The sequence below is a fragment of the Bos indicus x Bos taurus genome, chromosome 5 (assembly GCF_003369695.1).
Source record: "Bos indicus x Bos taurus breed Angus x Brahman F1 hybrid chromosome 5, Bos_hybrid_MaternalHap_v2.0, whole genome shotgun sequence".
Taxonomy (NCBI): Eukaryota; Metazoa; Chordata; class Mammalia; order Artiodactyla; family Bovidae; genus Bos; species Bos indicus x Bos taurus.
The window spans coordinates 8,213,150-8,238,443 of NC_040080.1; the positions used below are offsets into that span (position 1 = coordinate 8,213,150).

Consider the following 25,294-nt stretch of genomic DNA (forward strand, 5'->3'; position numbering starts at 1 on the left):
TTGTTGGTAACCTCTGACCAGAGAATTTACCCATTTTTCATAAGACAGTTTGAGAGCTTGGTGGAGAGAAGGGGCCAGTGAGAATGCTTCTCTTCCCAGAGCGTGGCTGCCGCTCCGTTGCCTGTTGAGTCATTCCCACAGCTCTATATAGAGCTTTTCTGGCTTTTCTTTTAAACATGATGTTCTTGGAGTGGGAAAGAAAGGAAGTTTTTTTTCTCCTCCACAGACTCCCCCACCCCAAATCTGCGTTGCTCACTCTCTTCTAGTAACAGTATTGCCCTCAGTCGTTCTGAGACTGTTTTCTCTTTTCAGGCCTCTCAGCACTTTCATTTATCATTGTGTGACTATGTGAGCATTAAGGCATTTGCTGGGCTTGGTTCCCCCAGTAGGCTTTCAAGATGTCACTTAACCAGAAAAACGGAGGCCTTCTGGTTAACCATACCAAAAATGGATTTCTAGTTTTCAGCTATTTTAAAGTTAATCAGATAAGGTAAAAGACATCTTACTATCCTTATTAAGACTATCAGTAAAATGTGCTGTGAAGGGAATGAATGTTTTTAATTTTGGATAAATAAAAATTGCTATAACTTGACAGGATTTTAGTTTCTGTTTTTGTGATGAAAGGTTAAAATGTCCACATTCGTTTTTATTCAGATCTTGCTCTCTGCTAGTGGAAAATGACTTGACATTTCTTTATGAGGAAAGGGAAATTCTTATTTCTGTAACTGTCTTCGTGTGTGTTTCAAACATCCAGTCAGATCGTAAAGCATTTTAGAAGAGTCAAATAACATGAGTAAGTTGTCTGTTCACACAGCCCATGTCCTACACAGCCACAAGTAAGGAGCTCTTTTACGGGGTTGGCGGATCGAAAAGACAGATTATAGCTCTGGAATGTATTCAGATGACTTTTTGAAACAGATATTTTAATTGGAGAGGGGGTGGAGAAATATTTGTGCTTCTGTAGTTAAATACTCAACTTCCTTAGCCTGTTATCTATAAATATCACAGATGAGAAAGCCGTTGGAACGCTTTTTCAGAAAATAACTCACAGTACATATTTATTTGTGTGTATGTGTTTATATGTGCCTTATCCCCATCCATTCTCCATTCATGGGTCAGTAATCAGGCTGTGCCTTTCATAAGATTGAGTTGTTCGGATTATGTTTAATCTGTTCTAAACTGCATTAGCAGCAGAGTCCCTTACACTAAGGTTTTCAACAAAACCTCATCTTCTCTCGTTGAAAAGAGAGGAAGACAAAAAAAGCAGTTGATGTGTTTTCTGAAGGTCTCTTTCTGTACCTCTCTTCCCACCACCCCCAGAGCTGCACAGCAAGGGGAGGAGCTTCTTACTGCTCTAGCCACACTTCATATGTCTTAACTTGAGTGCTGTTTGGTTTCCTGTCGGCAGTAAATCAGCTCTGTGCCATCTTGACTTGCGTGAAGGGTGGATGAATTGGTAACTGCACTCAGAAGAGGAGTGAGTTCTCACAGTCTGATTTGAACATAAGGTGTGAGACTGAATTTATGAAAGCTTCGGTAGCCTCTGAAGACAACCTTTTCTGTGACTTTGTTTTTTTTTTTTTTCATGATATCTGTGGGCTGTTGTTTCTGAGAAGAATCTGTCATGACGCTACTGGAACCTGAGATGTTAATGATGGCTGTACAGTCCGGTAATTCCCATATTTCCTGCAAATCCTTTTTGCCTTAGCTTTCTTAAAAAACACTGGGCACTTTGGCACTAGGACTGGATGGAGATGAGGAGGAAGGCAGAGGGAGGGTAAATCTAAATTGTCCAGTAAATGTACTGCATTTTCAGATTTTTATTGTAAAACATAATAATTTTCTCTTGATTGCAAATTCTGGATATTCAGACATCGCTTTGAATTAGATGCTTATCAATCTTAAGACTGCTCAGTGAGGAGACATGTAAGGGAAAGCTACTTGTCTTCTTTAATTAGGTATTTTGTGATTGTAGTGGTGCTGCTTTTAATATAATTAAATTGTTTTTGCTGTTTTGAACAGTACTGTGTTTAATCACTAATCTATACTTTTTTTTAAATGACTCTGTGAAAGCTTGTCTTAACATTTTTCCTTAGCTGTAATTTCTCTTTTGTGTTAAACCTTCTATCTGTATCGTCTTTTGGTTCTTTGTGGGATGCTCTTGTTAACATGTAGGGTTGGGAATCTTTTAAGTTTTGAAGATGAGGGAAGTTGGAGCAAGGAGGCAGTCAACAGAAGGAATGCAGGATTTCCGAGGTTCTTTGTCTTGAACAGTTTTCCCAATTCAAAAGTGTCTTTTAAAACATTAAAAAAAATTCCAGTTTGTTTTTAATAATTTCTTTTACTTTCAGTGCCCTTAAATTTGTAAGTTAGATATCTAAAAATAGAGAATGTTCTTTGGTTATTTTTAGACTTCTACTAAAATGTAGCCTGTAGTGTTTTCCTGTTTCAGAGACTATCTCGAAAGATTCATACAAGTGGCATTTGGGGACCTCTTCCCATCCACTGGCCTTTACTCAAAGGAAGATGAGCCTCCTTGGTGCTGGCAGACGCTGTCTCTGGCAGAACTGGTCTCACTGCTCTCCTCGGGGAGCACTTAGGTGTTACGCTGCCAGACACAGATCTCCATCTGAAGACCGAGTCAGGTGCTGTCAGGTTACGCTTTAGGACAGAGTGTGGACAAAAAGGAAAGACCGCCACTGTCCTGTTCTTGTTTTATGGATGACCTTGACTGAGTCATGTATTAGTTGTCTTTCTGTTCATATATGCTGTGCATTCCAAGTCCCTTTCCTTTTCCTCCCACAGATCTGTTGAGCTTTGTGTTCTAAACAAGATTGTGTGCTTATCTGAACGTTTCCCATCTGTCTTTGATGAAATAGTTCCCAGTTAAAGTGACTCAGATTTTCTTACCACTGCTCTGTATCTTCGTTCTCTGCTGTATGTGGGCAAGGGCATATTTTATTTTAGGGAGTACAAGTGAGCCTTTGGACTCTCTCTCCCTTCTTTATTCATCTTGTTACCTACAGATTGTCTCAGTCCAGTAACTTCTTAGTAAGATAAAAGACTGTTTGCTTTCCTCTGAGCTGGGGTCTCACTGTTCTTGCCGAGTAAGGGAAAGGGGCTTACTTAGTATTTTCTTGTCTTGCCCAAGAGCCATTTTTCTAATGACATATGTTGGGTAGGGCTAGCCACCCATCTGTTGGACCAGCTACTTCATAAAACTTTCAAAGGATAGTAGTACGTTAGACAAGGGTGGGTGAAACTGACAAGGGTGTTGGATACAGGTAAAACGAAAGATCTGCAGAGACTAGCATGTATGCGAACCTCTTTCTTTTGTGTATGTTCTTAAAAGTAGAGAAACTGGATATAGAAAGAAGTAATAGCAAACTGATATCTCTAGTACTTGTGGTTCCTAAATGTGCAAAAAACCTTAGCACTGTGTTGTTTTGTGAAATTGTTACTGTTTTCTTCTTATGCTCTCGCCATTATATTGGATTGTAATAGTAAATGACAGGCATATCTATGATAGGAAATGAAAAAACATCTCTTATGAAGTTTTAATTAAAAAAAAAAAAGGCCTGTCATTTTTTTTTCTAAAAAACTAAAGACAAAATTTAGACTATCTATGTGAGCCGTGAGTGAGTTTCACAGGAATAAAGTATTTGGATCTCCATGAATATAGGCTTTATAGGTGAAATTACTGTTTAATGAAATGCTCAAGGTAATGAAAGCAATTTAGACAAGATTTCACGATATAAGATTTTTACCCTAAGTTAAACTTTAAGATACTGAATGTTAGAGCCAAGTTCCAGGGTACACTGTGTGTTTATATCAACTTTCGTTTGGTATTTGGAGCTTGGAGATTTGGGTGAGGCATACTTACATATAGACTTTGATCCTCCTCACTGCTGGTGGTCTCCTTCTAACTCTTTGAGATCCAGTTTAACTGCAGCGTTTTTGTGACGCCTCTCTCAATAGAATCAGCCCTTCCTTCTCTTTCTGCAGCACTGCCTTTACAATGTAGACTGTAGACTGTAGATTATCATTTTCCTGTCTGCCTAATTAGATTATTAGCTTCTCAAAAGCAATACAGTATATTCATCTGTGTGTTGGCTCCTGACATGTATTTTTTAAATTTTAAGTGAAGAAATCTGGTTTGACATACCTCCCCTAATAAATAGGTGTAAGCCTTTTAAATCAAGATTTTACCCAAGTATTTTAAGATCTGTTTTCATATTAAGACATGAAGCCTCTAACCGCCATCTGTATCTTAGCCAGCCCTTGCCCACAGCACGTGAAAGCGCAGCTCTCAAAACTGAAGTTCTCGCATCTCAGGATGTGCAGTGTGCCCATCTGTCAGCCTGTGATGTGTGCTGGTGAACCCAGGTGTTCTCATCAAGACACAGTGAGAGGATTAAAGCACCTGTCACCGCTGTGGCACCCTATCTGCATCAGTGTGATTAGAAAGCTAATGATCTGAGAGGGACATTTGGGATTTCTGGAGCTAAGACTAAGGGGATATTGGGGTACAGCGTTGACTCTGGTATGTTTTAGAACCAAGGAGTGCTGGGGCTTGGTTGTTGATAGCTACTGTGCGAGGCTTTGATCAGGCACACCCCGTGCCTGCATACAGCCGATGCAGTCGCCTTATTAGTTTGTAACTCTGTAGCAGGGGGTGGCTTTCTGTGTAGAGAAGAGGACTGAAGCGGTTTCTTAGGTATGTGTGATCACATGACATACACCTGATCGTGATGCAGCCCAGTTAGGGAGCCAGTCTGTTGTTTCCATATCTCTTGTGGGTATATCTGCGCATCCCCACCCACTCACGCACACACAGACAACACACTCCATCCACACCCTACACCCGCCTCCCCTCTCTTGTCTCTGTACAGGATGTCTCTGGAAGGATCTATCTGTCTGCACATGAGCTGTTTCTGGAAGGACTGTAAGGAGCTGGTAACAGTTACTGCCTCAGGGAAAAGGGATGGAAGCTGGGAGGTTGGGACGGCAGAGACTTCTTGCTCCACAAAACAGTGGAGTCCTCATTTAAGTTCATTATGATTATGTTGTTCGGTTGCTAAGTCGTGTCTGACTCTTTGCAACCCCATGGACTGTAGCACGTCAGGTTTCTCTGCCCTCCGCTATCTCCTGGAGTTTGCTCAGGTTCATATCCATTGAGTCAGCATTGCTATCTAACCGTCTCATCCTCTGCCGCCCCCTTCTCCTTTTGGGATACCCTGTAATTGTGAAGGAATACACAGAGGACATATTACAAGGGTATATAGAACACATAGGCCCATGGACACAGTATCCAGCCTGAGAAATGCAGCACAATATACACTGAAGTCCCCTAAGAACCCTCTTCAATTTGTCCCTTAGGAAACTTTTGTTAGTTTGCTTTTAACTTTACGTACCTTTAAAAATTTTTGTGTGTGTATCGTGTACATGTGCTTTAGTTGCTTGCTTGTGTCTGACTCTTCTCTCTCACTCTTTGCAACCCCATGGACTGAAGCCCGCCGGGCTCCTCTGTCCATGGGATTCTCCAGGCAAGAATCCTGGAGTGGGTTGCCATGCCCTTCTCCAGGGGATCCTCCCAACCCAGGGATTGAACCCAGGTTTCCCGCAGTGCAGGCGGATTCTTTACTGTCTGAGTCACCAGGGAAGCATACATGCTACCGTACAGAAGTGTTTCCTAGGTCTCTTTACTCTCTCTTTCCTTGATGTCTGTACACTTAATTCCTGTATATTCACTTAACTTCTAGTTCCCTGATCATTACAGTTTGTCTCTGACCTGTATATTATAATAGTATGGGTTAGAGTGAGAGGAATAGTAATTCATAAAAATAAAGTTAAAGGAAAACGGTGGGCAGACAACTTGTGCCCTTTTTGATGATACGTTAGTGCTTAAAGGAACCATCTGTTTGGGTTCACATCACTCTGGAGTAAAAAACTCCAGAACCTCCAGCAATAATTACCTTTTGACTCTACTAATACTTTAAATATTAGTGCAGGCTTTTAAATATATATATATATATATATATATATATTTGTTTATATTTAAGAAATTTTAGAGCTTGAAGGAAACGTTAGGCATTTTTTTGTCCTCTCCTTAAGATGAGGAATACTCCAATACTTTGGCCACTTGATGCGAAGAAGTGACTCATTTGAAAAGACCCTCATGCTGGGAAAGATTGAAGGCGGGAGGAGAAGGGAAAGACAGAGGATGAGATGGTTGGCTGGCATCACTGACTCAATGGACATGAGTTTGAGTAAACTCTGGAAGTTGGTGATGCACTGGGAGGCCTGGTGTGCTGCAATCCATGAGGTCGCAAAGAGTCAGACATGACTGAGCAACTGAACTGAACTAAGATGAGGAAATTGGCTGGTTGAGATTATTTCCTGTAGTCACATGATTAACTAGTGGCCAACACAGAAGGAGAATTCATTTACCTACTGCCATGTCGGTGCTCTTTCTAAAACATACTCACAGAGAAACCATCAGAGACCTTTAATGCATGAGATTGTTTATAATTTTCTCCAGAGATCTTGGTTTTCTTTGGGTTTTTCCATCGTGGGTTTCCATCACTTCTCAGATTAACTCACATCTTAAGAGGTGGAGATAAAATCCAGTGCCTGGGGTCCACCTCTTGCCCCTGGGAAGTGAGGCAGATGCTGCAGGCTCTGTGGTCCCTGGTGGACCTCCCTCTTGTCTTGCCGTCTCTGGCCTGGCTGATGATCTCATACCTTGATGGTGATATCAGAAGACAGGTAGGCAGACGGACCGACGCTGTCATCAGCATTCTGGACTACATCTTACTGCCCTTTCTCTGGCTGTTAATGTATCCAAGGTCCCCTTAGAGTTAGGGCCTAGATCAAAGGAATTTGAATTCATCTGTCTGTCTCTATCTTTTCTTCTTCCCTTTTGTTTCCTTTTGGATGAGGCAGGCTGTCAGGACCATGAACCACAGTTTTAGCTTTATTACAGCCGTGCCAAATTAAATAAAGATGAGTCTCGTACAGTCTTGTTTTTTTTGGAACTTCACTTTTATGATTACTACATGCATTATTTTTGAAAGGATTTTCTTTATACTAACAAGGGGGAAAAAATTAAAAACCTCCCGGTCTGCCATCAACAACAAAAAACAACATTCTCTGCCTTGCTCTCACCAAGCCAAAGGGCAGTGTCAGGCTGAGCTCATGATGTTAGGGGGCTGGGGCACACTTAATCTCAGGGCAGGCACGTAAGTGGGGTGGCGGCAGCAGTCTGGTGAGTACAGAGGGCCTTGAAAAGAGGTGTCTGTGGCAGTTACATAGTGAAAATAAACTCAGCAGTGAAATTTTTATAGTGTGTCATAATTTTAAAGTGTTTTATATATAATATCTTACTTGATCGTCTCAACAACTTTGAGGTATCTGTATCTTCTCGTTTGTAGGGTAGAGCACTGAGGTTCAGAGAGGCTTCAGGGCACATAGTAAGAGATGGAAAATATGTTTAAATTTAGGTGTTTTACTTGAAACACTGCTCGCTTATGTGTTCCATGTAAAATGAAAGTCAGATTGTGTCCCTGCTCACTGAGAACCTGCCCCGGGTTCTCAGTCACAGACGCGGCCCCTGTCCTTACAGTGCCTTCAAGGCCCCAGCCTGTTCCTCTCAGACTGCACTCCCCTCCTCTTCCCTTGCCGCTGCTGGCCCAGCCGTGCCAGCCTCACTTGTCCCTGCAGACCTTGGGCAGTGCTCCTGTTTCAGGGCTTGCCTGCTGGCTGGCTGTTCTTTCTGCTTGGAACACTGTCTGCTGGGTAGCCTCATGGTCTGTTCCCTCACCTCCTTCATAACTTTTTTCCATGTCACTTTCTTAGTTAGGCCTTCCCTGACCACCCTGTTTTTAAAAATTCTGCATTTATTTGTCTTCATACTGCTTGCCATCTGATAGAATACAGTCATCCCTTGAAGGGGATTGATTCCAGCCCACCCCCACCTCCAGTACTAAAATTCATGGATGCGCAAGTCCCTTCTATAAAATGGTAGGGTATTTGCATGTAACCTATACACATTTCGAATCATGTCTAGATTACTTACAATACCTAATGCAAGGTTAACGTTGTAGAAAGAGTTGCCTGCGCCGCAAATTAAAGTTTTGGTTTTGGGGACTTTCTGAATTTTTTTTCCCCGAATATTTTTGTTCTGTGTGCAGTTGAATCTGTGGATGCGGAGCCTGTGGATATGGAGGCCTGACTAATGTGATTTGTTTATTTGTTTATTGGATACTGCTGTCTTTCCCTACTATAAAATAAATAACTCAAAGTAGGAGATTTTTCTGTCTTGTTTTCTACTGTGTTTCCAGTATCTATAAAGGTACCCATTGCACAGTATGCACTTCATAATTCTTGAATAAATGATTTACCAAAAAGTTTGGAATATGTTTTAGGCAAGTATGTTCCTGAAAACATGTCTTTCAAGTATCCTGTGTAGCATGCACTGCAGTAGCTAGTGTGGGTTTTCAGAACATGGTCTCGGGACCTCTGGGCACCCCTGAGACCTTTTCAGTGGACGTGAGCTGGAAGCTCTTTACATACTTCCGTGTGAGTGCCCAGTCGCTTCAGTCACGTCCAGCTCTTTGTGATCCCATTGACCGTAGTCCGCCAAGCTCCTCTGTCCATGAAATTTCCCAGGCAAGAGTCCTGGAGTGGGTTGCCATGCCCTCCTCCAGGGAGTCTTCCTGACCCAGGGATTGAACCTGAGTCTCCTGAACTTCCTGCACTTGAGATAGATTCTTTACCGCTGAGCCACTGGGGCAGCTCTTATATGTTTATCAGATCAGATCAGATCAGTCGTCAGTCGTGTCCGACTCTTTGTGACCCCATGAATCGCAGCACGCCAGGCCTCCCTGTCCATCACCAACTCCTGGAGTTCACCCAGACTCACATCCATCGAGTCAGTGATGCCATCCAGCCATCTCATCCTCTGTCGTCCCCTTCTCCTCCTGCCCCCAATCCCTCCCAGCATCAGAGTCTTTTCCAATGAGTCAACTCTTCCCATGAGGTGGCCAAAGTACTGGAGTTTCGTCTTTAGCATCATTCCTTCCAAAGAAATCCCAGGGCTGATCTCCTTCAGAATGGACTGGTTGGATCTCCTTGCAGTCCAAGGGACTCTCAAGAGTCTTCTCCAACACCACAGTTCAAAAGCATCCATTCTTCGGCGCTCAGCCTTCTTCACGGTCCAGCTCTCACATCCATACATGACCACAGGAAAAACCATAGCCTTGACTAGATGAACCTTTGTTGGCAAAGTAATGTCTCTGCTTTTGAATATGCTATCTAGGTTGGTCATAACTTTTCTTCCAGGGAGTAAGCGTCTTTTAATTTCATGGCTGCAGTCACCATCTGCAGTGATTTTGGAGCCCAGAAAAATAAAGTCTGATACTGTTTCCATTGTTTCCCCATCTATTTCCCATGAAGTGGTGGGACCGGATGCCATGATCTTCGTTTTCTGAATGTTGAGCTTTAAGCCAACTTTTTCACTCTCCACTTTCACTTTCATCAAGAGTCTTTTGAGTTCCTCTTCACTTTCTGCCATAAGGGTGGTGTCATCTGCATATCTGAAGTTATTGATATTTCTCCTGGCAATCTTGATTCCAGCTTGTGTTTCTTCCAGTCCAGCGTTTCTCATGATGTACTCTGCATAGAAGTTAAATAAGCAGGGTGACAATATACAGCCTTGACGAACTCCTTTTCCTATTTGGAACCAGTCTGTTGTTCCATGTCCAGTTCTAACTGTTGCTTCCTGACCTGCATACAAATTTCTCAAGAGGCAGATCAGGTGGTCTGGTATTCCCATCTCTTTCAGAATTTTCCACAGTTTATTGTGATCCACACAGTCAAAGGCTTTGGCATAGTCAATAAAGCAGAAATAGATGTTTTTCTGAAACTCTCTTGCTTTTTCTATGATCCAGGGGATGTTGGCAATTTGATCTCTGGTTCCTCTGCCTTTTCTAAAACCAGCTTGAACATCAGGAAGTTCACGGTTCACATATTGCTGAAGCCTGGCTTGGAGAATTTTGAGCATTACTTTACTAGCGTGTGAGATGAGTGCAATTGTGTGGTAGTTTGAGCATTCTTTGGCATTGCCTTTCTTTGGGATTGGAATGAAAACTGACCTTTTCCAGTCCTGTGGCCACTGCTGAGTTTTCCAAATTTGCTGGCATGTTGAGTGCAGCACTTTCACAGCATCATCTTGCAGGATTTGGAATAGCTTATATGTTTATACTTACGTGTTATTTGCCTTTTTCACTCTTGGTGTCTCGTGAGTGTGCTGTGTGGTTTTCCAGATGTACGTGATGGTATGATGATATCCCAGCAGCTTGAATGCAGTATCAGGGATGAGCATTCAGCTGTCTGAGTTGTATGTTAAAGAGATTTGCAAAAATAAATGATAAAATGATATTTTTACTATTATTTTTTATTTTGGAAAGTATTTTTTCATAAAAATGTTAACATGTAGTGGGTTTATTGCTATTTTTAAAGAATAAATATTTTAAATGTTTTCAGTTTTGACTTATTGTATGATAAGTAATAATAGATGTAACTCATATACACAAAAGCTCTTCAAAATTGTCAGTAACTGTAAGAGAGTAAAAGAGTCCTGATGTCAAAAAGGTTGAGAAGAATAGTATAGTTTTTAAGAGCATAGACTTTGGAATCCAAGTTGTCTCTTTTTTTAAGCTCTGCTAGCTGTGTGACCTTGGGCAAATTGCTTAACCTCTCTGTGCCTATTGCTGCATCTGTTTTTTTTTTTTTTTAAATGCTAATAGTATTAGTACCAACCCCAGGAAGTTGTTGTAAGTATTAAATGATTGAATGTGTGTAAAATACTTCTAACGACTCTTGGTATATAATAAATGCTATATGTTTTTTGATGTTATTGTGGTTGTTTTTCTTTTGTTGGGATTTTGAATACTATAGATGCAGGTAGTTTTTTATTTCTTCCTGGATATTCTGACAACTTGTCACAACTCACTTGATATTTGACAACTCACAAATTAAAAAAAAATAATAAAAAACCTTCTTTAACCTTGAAGTACTTCAGGAAATTTGTTCTAAACATATTTTAAAAGATATGTAAGATTTATATATAAGGATGCTCATAGCAGTATTCTTTATAATAGAAAAAACAAAAACGGAAACAGCCTATACTTCAGCAGTAGAGTATTGGTTAAATAACTTACCATATAGTAACATAATTGGTACTAGTACACATAGGTTTTTTTAAAGATGTGAGAAAATGTTTGCCATATATCCATATAACCCTAAAGAAATGGCTATAGGGATGATATACCTCAGAATATTAATAGCTGTCCCTGGTTAACTGGGATTTCTTTCTTCTTTGTTTTCCTATATCTTAAGCATATGTTTCTGTTGTGTATTAAAATAAAACTCATATTAAATAGCATGAGCACGTAGGTAGTAGAGGGAGGCAGAAAATGGCTGGGTGTATAGTGTCTTGGATCAGGAGCTTGAATTGTTGATTCGGGACCTCTGTCTTCAAAGCACTCCACCTCCCAAACAGTGTTAAAGAGGCACTCCATCCCACTAGGCTGTTCCTTCTGACTGGTCTAGTTTGTATAAATTTCTTTTATATCTTTTGCCTTTGTTTCTGCTTTGTAAGATTTATTGAAATTTATCTTCGGTGTTTGTATTAGGTCATATTCTTGCCAGAACTGTAGATTCTCTGCATACGAACTTAGTCACAATTCGCTGAACCTTTCCGAGGTTTTGATGACCTACAAAATAGACTAATTTTTTTCTGTTTGTTTTTGATGGGTAAGAAAACTGAGTTCTCTTAGCCATAAAATAATGGTGGTGATATAAAACGTTTTAACCATTTGAAAGTACATTTCTGTAATATATTTTCTTTGACTTTAGGGTAGGTGTGGGGATCCTTTTAACAATCCGTCTACTCCTTGTCAGAAAGCCTAAACTCATACTGCCTCATCTTTGCTTTGTAGATAGGAACTGAAGTACTTATGCTGAAGAATTGAGTGTTAATTAAATTGACCTTGATTTTCTTAGGAGAAACATTTAGATTATATTCCTCAAATCAGTGCCATAAGACTACTTGACAAAATATTTGGCCGTGTAGAGTATTGAAAATTTATGGTGTGAACATTAATTAGGCTATACAAACAGATGCTGTAACCTTGCTAGCACTTCTAACACCCTGCTACTCAAAGTGTGTTCCAAGGACCAGCATCATCTGTATCATCTGGGAACTTGTTAGGAATACAGTCTCAGGCTCCACCTCAGACGGGTATTCAGAGTTTTTATTTTCACAGGATCCTCAGGTGCATATTAAAGTTGAGGAGTGTTGTTCCAACAGATACTTTATTTTTATTGACTTTGTTTTGGAGGTGAACAGGTGAAAGAGAAAAACAATCTGTTGGTGTTTGTTTTTTTGTTTTTTAAGAAGTAAACTGTTGATACATAAAACAGCTCTCCAGAGAATCATGGAAAGTGAAAAACCTAATCCCAAAAGGTTACATACGTGATTCCATCTGTATAACACTCTTGAAATGGCAGAATTATAGAGAACAGATTGATGGCTGTCAGGAGCTAAGATGGGCTGATGCTGGTGTGGTTTAGTCGCTAAGTTTTGTCCATTTCTTGTGACCCCATGGACTATATAGCCTGCCAGACTCCTCTGTCCCTGGAACTTTTCAGGCATGGATACTGGAGTAGGTTGCCATTTCCTTCTCCAGGGAATCTTCCCCACCCAGAGATTGAACCTGTGTCTCCTGCATTGAAGGTAGATTCTTTACAGACTGAGCCCCCAGGGAAGCGGGGGTGATGTTGGGAGGAAAGTAATTGTGGCTATCAAAAGTCACCATGGAGGATCCTGATATAGATGGAATTTTCTGTATCTTGACTGTATCAGTGTCAGTATCCTGGTTGTAATGTTGCAGTATAGTTTTGCAAGCTGTTAACATTAAGGGGAACTGGGTGAAAGATAAGCTGATCTCTAAATTATTTCTTACAAATGGGTAGGAATGTATAATCATCTTAAAATAAAAATTTAAGAAAACTCAGTTTGGCATCTTTTTAAAACATTGATCAGAGTTACCATATAACCTAGAAATTCTCCTCATAGGTATATACCTGAGAAAATTGAAAACACTGCTTCACACAAAAACTCATCCATAAGCATTCATAGCAACCTTAGCCCAAAGTGAGTCTGGAGGAGAGTGGATGCATGTGTATGTATGATTGAGTCCCTCCACTGTTCCCCTGAAACTATCACAGCATTGTTAATCAGCTGTACCCAATACAAAATAAAAAGTGTAAATTAAAAAAAAAGTAGCCCCAAGTGGAAACAACTCAAATGTCTGTCACTTAATGAATGGATGAACAAAATGTAGTATATCCTTACAATGAAAAGGAATGAAATACTAATGGATGAACCTTGAAAACATTCCAAGTGAAAGAAGACAAGCACAGAAGGCCACATATTATATAAATCCATTTATGTGAAATGTCCAGAATAGGCAAATCCATAGGGATAGTATAGTCGTTGCCAGGGCTTGGTGGTGGGGGATGGGACAGTGATGAGGAATGACTGGTAAGAGATGTGGATTTCTTAGGGGTGGTGATGGTTGTACAACTATAGGAATATATGAAAAACTGCTGAATTTTACTCTCTGAGTGAATTGAATAGTATGTGAATTATATCACAATTAAAAAATAAGTCTGAGAACAAATTGCAGATTTCTCTAGAGTGATGTAATGGTTAAACACATTTCTGACCTTTTCCTATTTTAGAATATCTGAATTAAATGCTCTTGTCCTAAATTTCCTTTCTATATTGGGATGTCATAGTCAAAGCTATGGTTTTTCCAGTAGTCATGTGTGGATATGAGAGTTGGACTAGAAAGAAAGCTAAAGTTTGAAGAATTGATGTTTTGAACTGTGTGCTGGCGAAGACTCTTGAGAGTCCCTTGGACTGCAAGGAGATCCAACCAGTCAGTCCTAAAGGAAATCAGTCCTGAATATTCATTGGAAGGACTGTTGCTGAAGCTGAAACTTCAATACTTTGGCTACCTGATGTGAAGAATTGACTCATTGGAAAAGACCCCGATGCTGAGAAAGATTGGAGGCAGGAGAAGGGGACGACAGAGGATGAGATGGTTGGATGGCATCACCGACTGGATGGACATGAGTTTGAGCAAGCTCTGGGAGTTAGTGATGGACAGGGAAGCCTGGCGTGCTGCAGTCCATGGGGTCACAAAGAGTTGGACACGACTGAGCAACTGAACTGAACTGATATTAGGATGATCGTTCCTCCACATTTAATCCTTCATACAAGCCCTAACTTTTGCCTAGAAGCTTCTCTCTTTTTAATAGTGATTCTTGTATTTGTTCACAAGGATTAGAAAGGATGCTATTTTGAATTGCAGTGTAGCAAGATTTCAGACTCTACACCATGGCGGAAACCAGTGTCCTGTGTTTGAAACTAAGCAAAAAAGAGTTGGACAGGACTTGGTGACTGAACAGCAACTAGAGTGACAGATAGCCTATCAGTTGTTGCCTGGGACCAGGAAGAGAAGATAACTACAAAAGGACATAGGAGCACTTTGGGGCGCGGCAAGGGGAGATGTCAAATTTCTTGATTGTCATAGTGGTTATGCAGGTGGATACATTTGTCAAAAGGCATTGAACTTCTGTGCTTAAAATTCGGGAGCCTATTGTATCTAGATTAAACTTCAGTAAAATTGATTTCCGAAACTTGTAACATTATCTCTGATTGTTTTAAGCTTAAAGTCATATTTATGTTAAAACTCTTTTTAATACAGGCTAACAGCTGTTAAAAAAAATTAACTTGGGGACTCTGACTTCTGTTGCTAAGGTCTATCTCCCTTTTCCATCTAGTCAGTTTACACAGTGAAATTAGATTGATCATTTTCATTCAGGCTGTGCTCTTGTGCTTTTGAACTTGCATGATTCTGTTGCTCTGCTTTTCAAAACCAATGAGTGGGTGTGATTATTCTAAAAAAATTTAAGTTTATGGAACATTGTATTGGCTATTGTTGCCTTTTTCCTTTTATGTACAACAGAAAAATGTTCCATTGGATATAACAAATCAGGTTGATTGCCTTTCACCTTCATACACTCTGGACTACCCCAGGCTAATTTGGGCACCAGGAGGTTGGAGTTAAAACTCCTCTTAAAGGAAGTAAGCCAAAAGGAGAAAAGGGTAGCACTGCTAGGTAGTGGTTAAAACAAATGAAACACAGCAAAACCCCAAGTGTGTGAACTTCTTTCACACCCCCATCACCTCTGTCTCGCTGATCTCTTGTCAGCAAGTGTGCCTTATCACACAAAAACCTCCAAGGTGTGAGAACGGCTGTGGAAGACCGTCTCTAAGTTAGCAAAAGCATCTCTGTACGTGGTTCCTGAGCTTTCTCCCTGAGGTTTTCTTCCCTCACCCTCACTCTCTTCTTGGGCCTGACCGCGCCTAAACCCAGTGCTAGAGTATTTCCCCATTTAAAATTCTCCACAGGTGAAGGGATTTTTAAATTACTTTTTCCCTTACGCATAGGCAAGACAGCCTTATATTTTAAAAACAAATCATTAAAAACTAGTAGAGATCAGAAATTATATTCAGTATCTTATAATAACCTGTAGTGGAAAATAATCTGAAAATGTATATGTAAACCTGAATCTCTTTGCTGTAGACCTGAAACTAACACCATATTGTAAATCAACTATACTTCAGTAAGAAACCTATTAATATGTTAACATAAATAACATGTTTTAAGAAAAATAGCTATATTTTCTAAAATAAAAATTAGTAAGATAATGTCATTGTTTTACATTTTTGCAAACATCCTTAATATGTGGCTTGATAGAAGAAAGGAAAAAAAAAAATACTAGAGACCACATAGGAAAATACAACAAACCACAGAATATAAGAAACACATTTATAGAGTATGGAATTCTAAATATATTTTGTAAAAAAACTCCAGCAAAAATATAGACATATATTTAAAATAAAATAATAGTACCTAACACTTGCATGGGATTTACCACATGCCAGACAGTGTTCCAAGCTCCTTGCGTGTATTAAATAACTCTTGCAACAACTGTGTGAGATGGGATCTCTTATTATCCCACTTTACAGATGATGAAATTGCGGGTTAAAGTAGATAAGGAATCTGTCCACACACCTGGTAGGTGGCCTGGCTTCAGAATCCATGCTCTTTACCACTGCATTATATTGTTTCCATGTGAACTTTTATGCTCCGGTTCTATGGTACCTCTTGACAGGCTGTCCGGCTTGTCTTGGTTCCTTGTGTTGTTCTTCCATTACGCAGACAGTCTTTTTTACCGTCTTCCCTCCCTCTTTATCCTCCACTCCCCCACCCTAAGCACAGTGTGACCTAATTGGTAAACGCTTTTCTGAGCTTTTCCTCTTTTTCAATATCTGAATTAAATGCTCTTGTCCTAAATCTCCTCTCTACATCGGGATGACCTTTTCCCCCTACATTTAACCCTTCATACAAGCCCTAGCCTTTGCCTTGAAGCTTCCCTCTTTTTAACAGTGATTCTTGTACCTGTTCACGAGGATTAGAAAGGATGCTATTTTGAATTGCAATGTAGCAAGATTTCAAACTCTGCACCCATGGCCAAAACCAGCGTCATATGTTTGAAACTAAGCAAAACCTCTTGAATGTCTTGCCATAAACGTGCATTAGAAATTTTTTCCGATGTAGCAAATGGTTTCTGTGAGTAGGAAATAAATTTAAACCTGTATATCTTTAGAGTAGAAACATTTTCCATGTGAAGGTCCTTGCTAACTCTGGTAAGAAAAAAGGTCCCTTGCGTCTTTCCCCCTTTTCTTCTGAACTCTACAGTACAGAGCTTTCAGAACGTCTTGACAGCTGGGTTTTATATCTGCTAAGTCAGTCCATGAGGTATTTGCAAATAATCTTCCATTAGTTTTATGCTAAAGATCCTCTTGCAGCTTGGCTTTTAGTCAGCTGACTCAGTGACTAAATTTATTATATTGATTCTCAGCTAAGGTGGTAGTACAAATGTTTTTAGAAAAGTCTTGATAAATTTGAAGGAAAAAGTGTATTTTTTGATGTACTCTTAGAATTTCCTAGGCGGTACATGAAAAGTGTCTGAGAATCTAGAAAACCATGTGATCCCCTGCATAGGGTCATATGCTAGCTTAGATGGTTTAGAAGAAGAGCTTAGATACCTAGTTCTGAATTCCCTATTTGTATTCATGAAATAGTAGGCGAGTTTCTCAGTGTGTGTGGTTCATTTTATCTGTCCCTGTCTACTTCTCCAGTGGCACCTCCTGCTCATTTTCCTTTTTTTGCTTTCTAGGTTCCATCCACACCTCTCCTTCCTTAGTGTTTCAGAGACTGCCCCTCTACTGTGCCCCTCACCTCTGGTTATTTTCATTCTTTCTCATTCTCTCTTCTTGATTTATACTTGGAGATTATGTCTTTACTTATGTGACTGTTTGATTAATGTGTGGTTCCCTCAGTACTTCATCAACTCTATGAAGGCCTCACCTGTTTCTTTTAATTTTATCTTAATTTTAATTTTATTTTACCTGTTATTGTTAATTTTGTTTTATATCTAGCATCTACCTAGTTTGCTGGGTAGTAGCTGCTGCATAAATGTACATTAATGAGTGAATGAAGTTAACATGAAATATTGGAGACATTGGGAAGATGAAAGCCACTCTTGGAACATTTGGTATTAGGTTCTCCAACCCAAGTATTTCTCGAAGAGCAAGCACATCCTTAGTAACCCGCTAAGGATGACTCTCCAGTTCCTTTATAAGATGTAGAGGGTCAAGGATTTTTGTACCATCTTTCCCTCTCCATCATTCACTTTGAGAAAAGTCATTCTCGGCTTTTGTGAAATTGTCAAGATATATAAACTACAGAGTATTTGTATCTCTATCACTAGATACACTTCGGCCCCAGATTGGACCAGAAGTTATCTCTTGCTTCAAGTGAGGAGCTAGTACATATTTGGGAGCATTATGTTTTGGCTAATTGATTAGAGGATTTAATTTTTTTTATTTTTAATATACTTAGTTTTATCTCAGGCCTTGTGAGATCATTATGGTATATTTAAGTCAAAGGACTTAACTATTTTTAGTAAGTGGCAAGGATTCATTTTGAAATTTAAAAGCTCGGGCTCAAACCAAGAGTTCAGTGTTTGACTGCTTCTGCTGCTTGCCCATTGATTTCTTACCTCCTGCTTCTCAGAGTGCTTTTGAAGGTGAAGGTTGACAAGTTTTGTGAGATACAAGGTGCTGCTGAAAGCTCTTGTCTCAGTGGACTCAGTTTCAAAAATTCATAAGGACATTAGACAGCTTTAAACTTGATGTATTTGTAGTGGGACTAAAGTACCACAAAAGACTTCTTTCCTTGAAAAACTTTCCTTTCTTCTAATTTCTTTCTTTTGTTACTTTAGGGTTTCTAAATCTTCTGTTTTCTTTGGAGATGTTTGGAAATTTCTTTTCCTAGTAAAGGGGTTACACAAAATAAGATTTAGAAAATTTATAGTTTAACAAATGTTCTTGTAAACTATTCTTAATAAAGACAGATTAGTTAAAGTTTACAAATTACTTTTAAGATGCAGATTGCTAAGTGGTGGTGTTATGCGTTCTTTGCTTTCCAGAGTGTCATCCCTTTTAGCCCTGTAGCTACATATCAAGAGGCTACATGTTCAATCATAAAGCATTAGCTTCTGCCAACATTACATCAGCTCTGCAAAACCTCATTGGCTAATTATCCCCTGGGACTAGAACATGGATTTGGCAGCTTGTGAAAGCTGCTATTTCCAATTTCTCCCTTCCTGGCTGTGACATATCCCAAAGGAATGAGGTTGAGAAATAACCATCTTCTTCTGAAAGCTCTCAGCCTCTCATTCCCACAGTAGTTCTCATGGTCAGGGATAGAAGGTCCCTTCTTCCGCTTGAGGAGTCCTCGTAGCTGATGATATAGACTTCATGTAGTGGCCAAAGCACCCTGAATGAGCCATGGAAGAGTGATGACAAGGAGCCTTGCATCTCTTGAGAAATGTTTCTGGGTGGCTGTCTACAAGGATCCTAGTGCTTTGGTTGGGATCTTCTTTATATTACCGAAGTCGAAGAAGCTAGAAGTCCTGGCTTGGGAACTGTATGTGATTATCATCTGTGTCAGTTGACATTCTGTGTAAGAATTAGTGTAGACATTTAACACCTCCTTTAATGAGCATCTATAAAGTAACTTTCTTGAGAGTAGCTGTGGGTAGTTGAAAGAACTGTATGATCTTAAGCAATAATCTTAATCTCCTTTAGTCTCAATATTTTCACCATAAAATAAAGATGCAGTACTTGCGTCATTTTCCCCAGAAGATGTCATAAGGGTGGAATGAGATCGCACACGTGAAACATGTCACCAAGATCGCCACTGACCTACTCCGCACCCTGTGCAGGGGACCCATTTAGGTTTCCCCTTACTTGACCTTTCTTCACCATTTGACCCTATTCAGTGCTCTCTTCCTATTCTGTACTGCTCAGGGTTCTTTTCTGTAGTCTCGGTTAACCTAAGCATAAAACCGGGTTTTTGGAGGAGTCTTGGATAGTTACATCCGTTGGATCATCAAAAAAGCAAGAGAGTTCCAGAAAAATATCTACTCCTGCTTTATTGACTGTGCCAAAGCCTTTGACTGTGTGGATCAAAACAGACTGTGGAAAGATGGGAATACCAGACCACCTTACCTGCCTCTTGAGAAATCTGTATGCAGGTCAAGAAGCAACAGTTAAAACTGGACATGGAACAAAAGACTGGTTCCAAATTGGGAAAGGAGTATGTCAAGGCTATATATTGTTACCCTGCTTATTTAACTTGTATGCAGAGTACATCATGAGAAATGCTGGTCTGGATGAAGCACAAGCTGGAATCAAGAGTGCCAGAAGAAATATCAATAACCTCAGATATGCAGATGACACCACACTTATGACAGAAAATGAAGAGGAACTGAAGAGCCTCTTGATGAAGAAAGAGGAGAGTGAAAAAGTTGGCTTAAAATACAACATTCAGAAAACTAAGATCATGGCATCTGGTCCCATCACTTCATGGCAAATAGATGGGGAAACAATGGAAACAGTGAGAGACTTTATTTTTTTGGGCTCCAGAATCACTGCAGATGGTGACTGCAGCCATGAAATTAAAAGACACTTGCTCCTTGGAAGAAAAGCTATAACAAACCTAGACAGCATATTAAAAAGCAGAGAAGGTCTATCTAGTCAAAGCTATGGTTCTTCCAGTAGTCATGTATGGATGTGAGAGTTGGACTATAGAGAAAGCTGAGCACTGAAGAATTGATGCTTTTGAACTGTGGTGTTGGAGAAGACTCTTGAGAGTCCCTTGGACTGCAAGGAGATCCAACCAGTCCCCCTAAAGGAAATCAGTCCTGAATATTCATTGGAAGGTGAAGCTGAAACTCCAATACTTTGGCCACCTGATGTGAAGAACTGACTCATTTGAAAAGACCCTGGTGCTGGGAAAGATTGAAGGCGGGAGGAGAAAGGGACGACAGAGGATGAGATGGTTGGATGGCATCACCGACTTGATGGACATGATTTTGAGCAAGCTCCGGGAGTTAGCGATGGACAGGGAAGCCTGGCATGCTGCAGTCCATGGGGTTGCAGAGTCGGACATGACCGAGCGACTGAACTGAATTGAACTGGATAGTTATTATTATTGGATAGTGCACAGCCTTAATAAGACGTGAAAGTGAAAGTGTTAGTCTCTCAGTCGTGTCTGAATCTTTGTGACCACAAAGATTGGACTGTAGCCCACCGAATCCTCTGTTCATGGGATTTCTCAGGCATGAATACTGGAGTGGGTTGCCATTCCTTTCTCCAAAGGATTTTCCTGACCCAGGCATCAAACTTGGGTCTCCCACATTGCAGGCAGATTCTTCACCATCTGAGCCACCAGGGAAGGACTTAATAAGGAGGCTGGTTATCAAAGGTCAGAAAGTGAGCGAGGTGAGACGTAGCGAAGACCAAGTCCCAGAACTTGTCTGCTGAGAACTCTGACTGGCACTGCTGCTGGCGTGGTCTCCAGTGAGCGCCTGCAGCCTTTGGCAGTGTCACCAGGAGATACTTGCCACAGTGCTGTGGGTAATTTCTGAGTGTATTTCCCATCTTTGTGTCATTTTCCCCAATTTTTCAGTACTCTAAATGGGAGGATCTGATTGGCTGGATGTGGGCTGTATCTGTGAGCCAGATGCCAGGGGCTGAGACGGGGACTCTGTGTTCCTCTGCAGCTTCTGTAGTAGGAAGAGAGGCCTGCCTTCCCCTATCTAGGAATTTACCCCAAATAGGAAAGGTATTCAGATCTGGGCAACTAAACTATAGACACCATTCTCTCTTTAGCTTGCCTTCTACTTCTCTGTCCACTATTCAGTCTCTTCTTCAGTCTTCTCTTCTTCCTGTCCTTTAAATGTCAGGTTTTCCCAGGGATAATCCTTGACCCATTTTCTTCTCAGTTTTCACGTTCACTCTAGCAACGTCATCCCAACTCATGGCTTCAGCTCCTGCTTCTTCAGGATGTCCACACCTGTATCTCTAGCCCCACCGTATTTCCTGAGCTTCGTTTAATCTGTTACGTCTTCCCACTGGACATCTAGGTGGCCACATGCATTTCAGACTTGTACAGGTTTAAAGTTGCTGTTACCTGTCCCTGTGATGACCCTTTATTCCCTACCGTGGAGCATTGGTCTCACCAGAAAATCGGGAGTCATTCTCGGTTCCTGTTTGCTGAGATTCCTCACATCTGTTTGGACTCTGAGCTCTGTAGGCTCTACCTTTACTTTGACTTCTCATATCTTGTCCCACTGCCCTAGATCCGACTGTCACGGTTTCTCACTATAGTTTTCAGGGAACCTTTTTTTGGTCTCTGCCTGAAATCTGGCTCTTCTCTAATTTGACCTTCATACAGCTGCCAGTATACTTTTTCTGACAGTCAATTCTAATCGTTTTATTTTCCTCAGAATGCTTCAGTTTCTAATAGGGTAAAATTCAGACTATGATACTCAAGCTATTATATTGTTTATTTGGCCTCTGATTTGGTCATCTCCTGTCATTTGTAACTTCACAGTCTCCAGCAATGATGAACTGCTTTTAGTTTCCAGAACATTCTGTGCTCTTCTAATTTTCTGTTCCTTTGCATACAATCTTCCCTCTGCCTTGACCATTCCTCTCTCCATTTGTCAGCCTACTGACTTCTGCTTTTAAGTCCCAGCTCCAGGGCTCCCTCTTCCGAGATGCATGCTGTCTTTGACTCCAGATGGGGTTAGTGCTCCTCCTCTTGTGCTCTCCCTCTGCTTGGGACAGACCACCTGCAGTGCAGGAGACCTGGTTTCAACCCCTGAGTTGGGAAGATGCCTTGGAGAAGGGAAGAGCAACCCACCCCAGTAGTCTTGCTTGGAAAATCCCATGGACAGAGGAGTGGTGGGCTGCAGTCCATGGGGTCACAAAGAGTCGGACACGACTGAGTGACTAACACACCGGAAGGTTAATTTTCTTATGTCATTGTTCCTAGAAGATCTCAGCAGTAAGCTCCTTGAGTGTAGGGGTGGCGTCTTATTTCTCTGTCCTCAGTTCCTATCATACAGCATACCTGTCATAGTCATTTTTATTTAAGGACTAAATGAATGAAAGCATTTTGAAAGTGAAGTGCTGTACAAATGTAACCGTATTTTTAACAGTTGCATTTTCCTGTACGCATTAGGCCTTTCCTGACTCTGAATTTCTGTGATCTGTAGATCAGGTCTGAGGGTACCATTCTGGTTTTGTTTCATGCTTCTCTCTGTCTGCAAGTGACCAGAGGTCCAGGAGCCCTCCCAGCCCCTCAGATGAGTTTGCCTTCTCTGTGATCAGCCTGATCCTCTTTCCCTGAGAAGTTGATTAAACATCCTTCACTTTGGTTTTTCCCAGCCTTCCACCTTGATACATATTTTGACCCTAAATAATGATTTGCTTCACATGTGACTCCATTTCTTTACCCCACCGCCACCAGTTTGACTACTTAGCTTTAGTTGCTCTAGTTACCATAAGTTATGTAGTGGCTGGAAATGTACACAGTATTAGTATTCTGGAGCTTCTCTCAAGGACCTCAAGAACGTCTGTCCATTTGGCTGGACTGCTGCTTCTGCAGCTGCCTTCTCTCCCACCCCGCAGCTCTCGTCCCAGTTCTGTGCTCCTACTTGTGGCCTTGGCAGAGCAAACAGTCTATAGTTGAATTTCACTCACCCTTTATTTTTTAGAGCTTGGCTGTTGTTTCTTGATTTATTGCACTGGGAAGAATAAGTTTTTATTTATTTATTTTTTCTTGTTCCTCCCTCTGAGGGAGCCTGCGTCATTGAGAAATGTTTAACCTCGTGGCCTTGCATTGGGGCTGGAAATCTGCCTAAGGGAACTTGAACTGGTAGTGTTTTTACTCAGATTCCTCCTTATGAGGGGGGTGGGGGGATTTCAGCAGGGCCTGCCAAGACAGAAAGATGTTGGGAAATTTTTTTTAATAGCAAAGTATTTGAGGAGTATATTTCGGAGAGATGCTTAGGCATTTTGAAATCCCTCTGGGAGCAAGCTGTAGTTTCTACCAGGTAAAAATAAAAATTCAGGATGAAAAACAGCTTTTCAGGTATGTGGTGTGTTGTGATAAGAAAACTTTGACTAATTGAATGAGAACGAGAAGCTAAGCAGAGAGTCTGAGGAGTTAGAAACTTTGACCTAGGGAGAGTAGTGGTAGGCCGAGGCAGATCTCTGTGGACTGTGGGAAGAATTTGGCTCTTTATCAATTCTGGATTAGCCCAAGAGTCGATCATCCCAGGGATTTTCTTTGGCAAGCCTCTCTTTGAAATTCTTACTGATGTTGTCACTCTGTTCTATTTACAAAAGCACTTTGTTGATACAAACAAGGTATTTGCCCAGTGAGAGAGTTCAAATAGCTGATCTTTTGTGCCCAAACAATGATCTCCCTATTAGGAGAAGGTGTGAACCAGCAAAGGTTTAGAATATGACTACCTCTGCTTATTTTTATCTTTGTGTCACTGATGAGGAAAAGTTATACAGTTGTTTGTCAGTATGGAATGATAAGCTGGGAAAGCCTTAGACCCTGACAAGGGAAGACTTGTGCAGCTAGACCATTTGTGGCAACCTTGTGACTACCTGTGCAACTGGCAACAACCAGTATTTAATATGAGTGTAGGTGTGGCCAGACCAGCAGGTTGTCTCTCTGTGCGCTGGCTTTTCTGTTATTCTGGGTGATTGAGGGTTGATAATGTGTATGGGCTAATGAGATCTCTTAATCAGCAAGTATTTATTTATTACTGATTTTATACACACACACACACACACACGTATATATATGCACGTAACACTCTGCTAGGATTCCTGAGAAGTGTAAAGGAATGATTCTGAGACTCAAGAAATTTGCATTCTTGTTGGAGATACTGTGGTTATTGAGGATTATAAAATCCTAAGAAAAAAGAAGGAAATGAGGTTAGGAAAACTTCACAGTGGAGATAAGATTAGAGCTGGACCTTAGAGGAAAAGTGCTGGTAGAGTAGATGAGGAGTCAAAGGCGGGAAGGTTTGAATCCCATGCTGATCAGGCAGATGGAGTATCCTAAGCGAAGCTTTGGAAACTAGACGAGGCTGGTATGTAAGGAAGAATAAGGCTTTCGCCTTGATCAGAATAGGAGGTACAGGAGAGCTGGAAGAGAAGACTGGGTTGAAAAGGTAATAAGGAGCTGGATAATTGAAGATCCTGAATGTTAAATTGGACAATTTGGCCTTAAACAGATAGTGGGGAGTCATTTTAAACTCTTGAGTAATTATTTATCAATCCATTTCTTTCAGTAATTATCTTTTAAAGTTTTTGTTAATCATAGATTCATAGGCAGTTGTAAGATATAATACAGAGAGATCCCTTGTACACAATAATTACTTTTTTTTTTAAGAGCAGAATTTGTAAGCGTCACTTGAAAGCTCACATAAACCTGAAAAGATGTGGCTGCTTTTCACCAGCATACAGGAAAAGGACACATATATACATCATTTTTAGTAGATACTGTATAGCAAAATATGAAGCGTATAATGTGTGTCCTGGGGGCAGGGCTCTTAGAGATGCAATGAATTGCTTTGGGCTGGCGTTTGAGGAAGGCTGCATGGTGCCAGTGCCATGTGAAATGATTCTCTCAGCCCCTGGCATATCCCAGGG

At 40.7% G+C, this 25,294-nt stretch overlaps 1 protein-coding gene across 3 annotated transcripts in view; it reads left to right on the forward strand.

The window, feature by feature from the left end:
* Positions 1-25,294, forward strand: part of MRTFA (myocardin related transcription factor A) — a 211,562-nt gene that overhangs the window by 98,884 nt on the left and 87,384 nt on the right. The window contains exon 3 of one of the 3 annotated variants that reach the window (XM_027540710.1): positions 1,617-1,670. The exons of the other annotated variants lie outside the window; for them this stretch is intronic. Coding sequence (XP_027396511.1) covers positions 1,625-1,670 — 46 coding nt within the window. The 5' untranslated portion in view covers positions 1,617-1,624. The remainder of the gene's footprint in view (positions 1-1,616; positions 1,671-25,294) is intronic. 3 annotated transcript variants of the gene reach the window in all.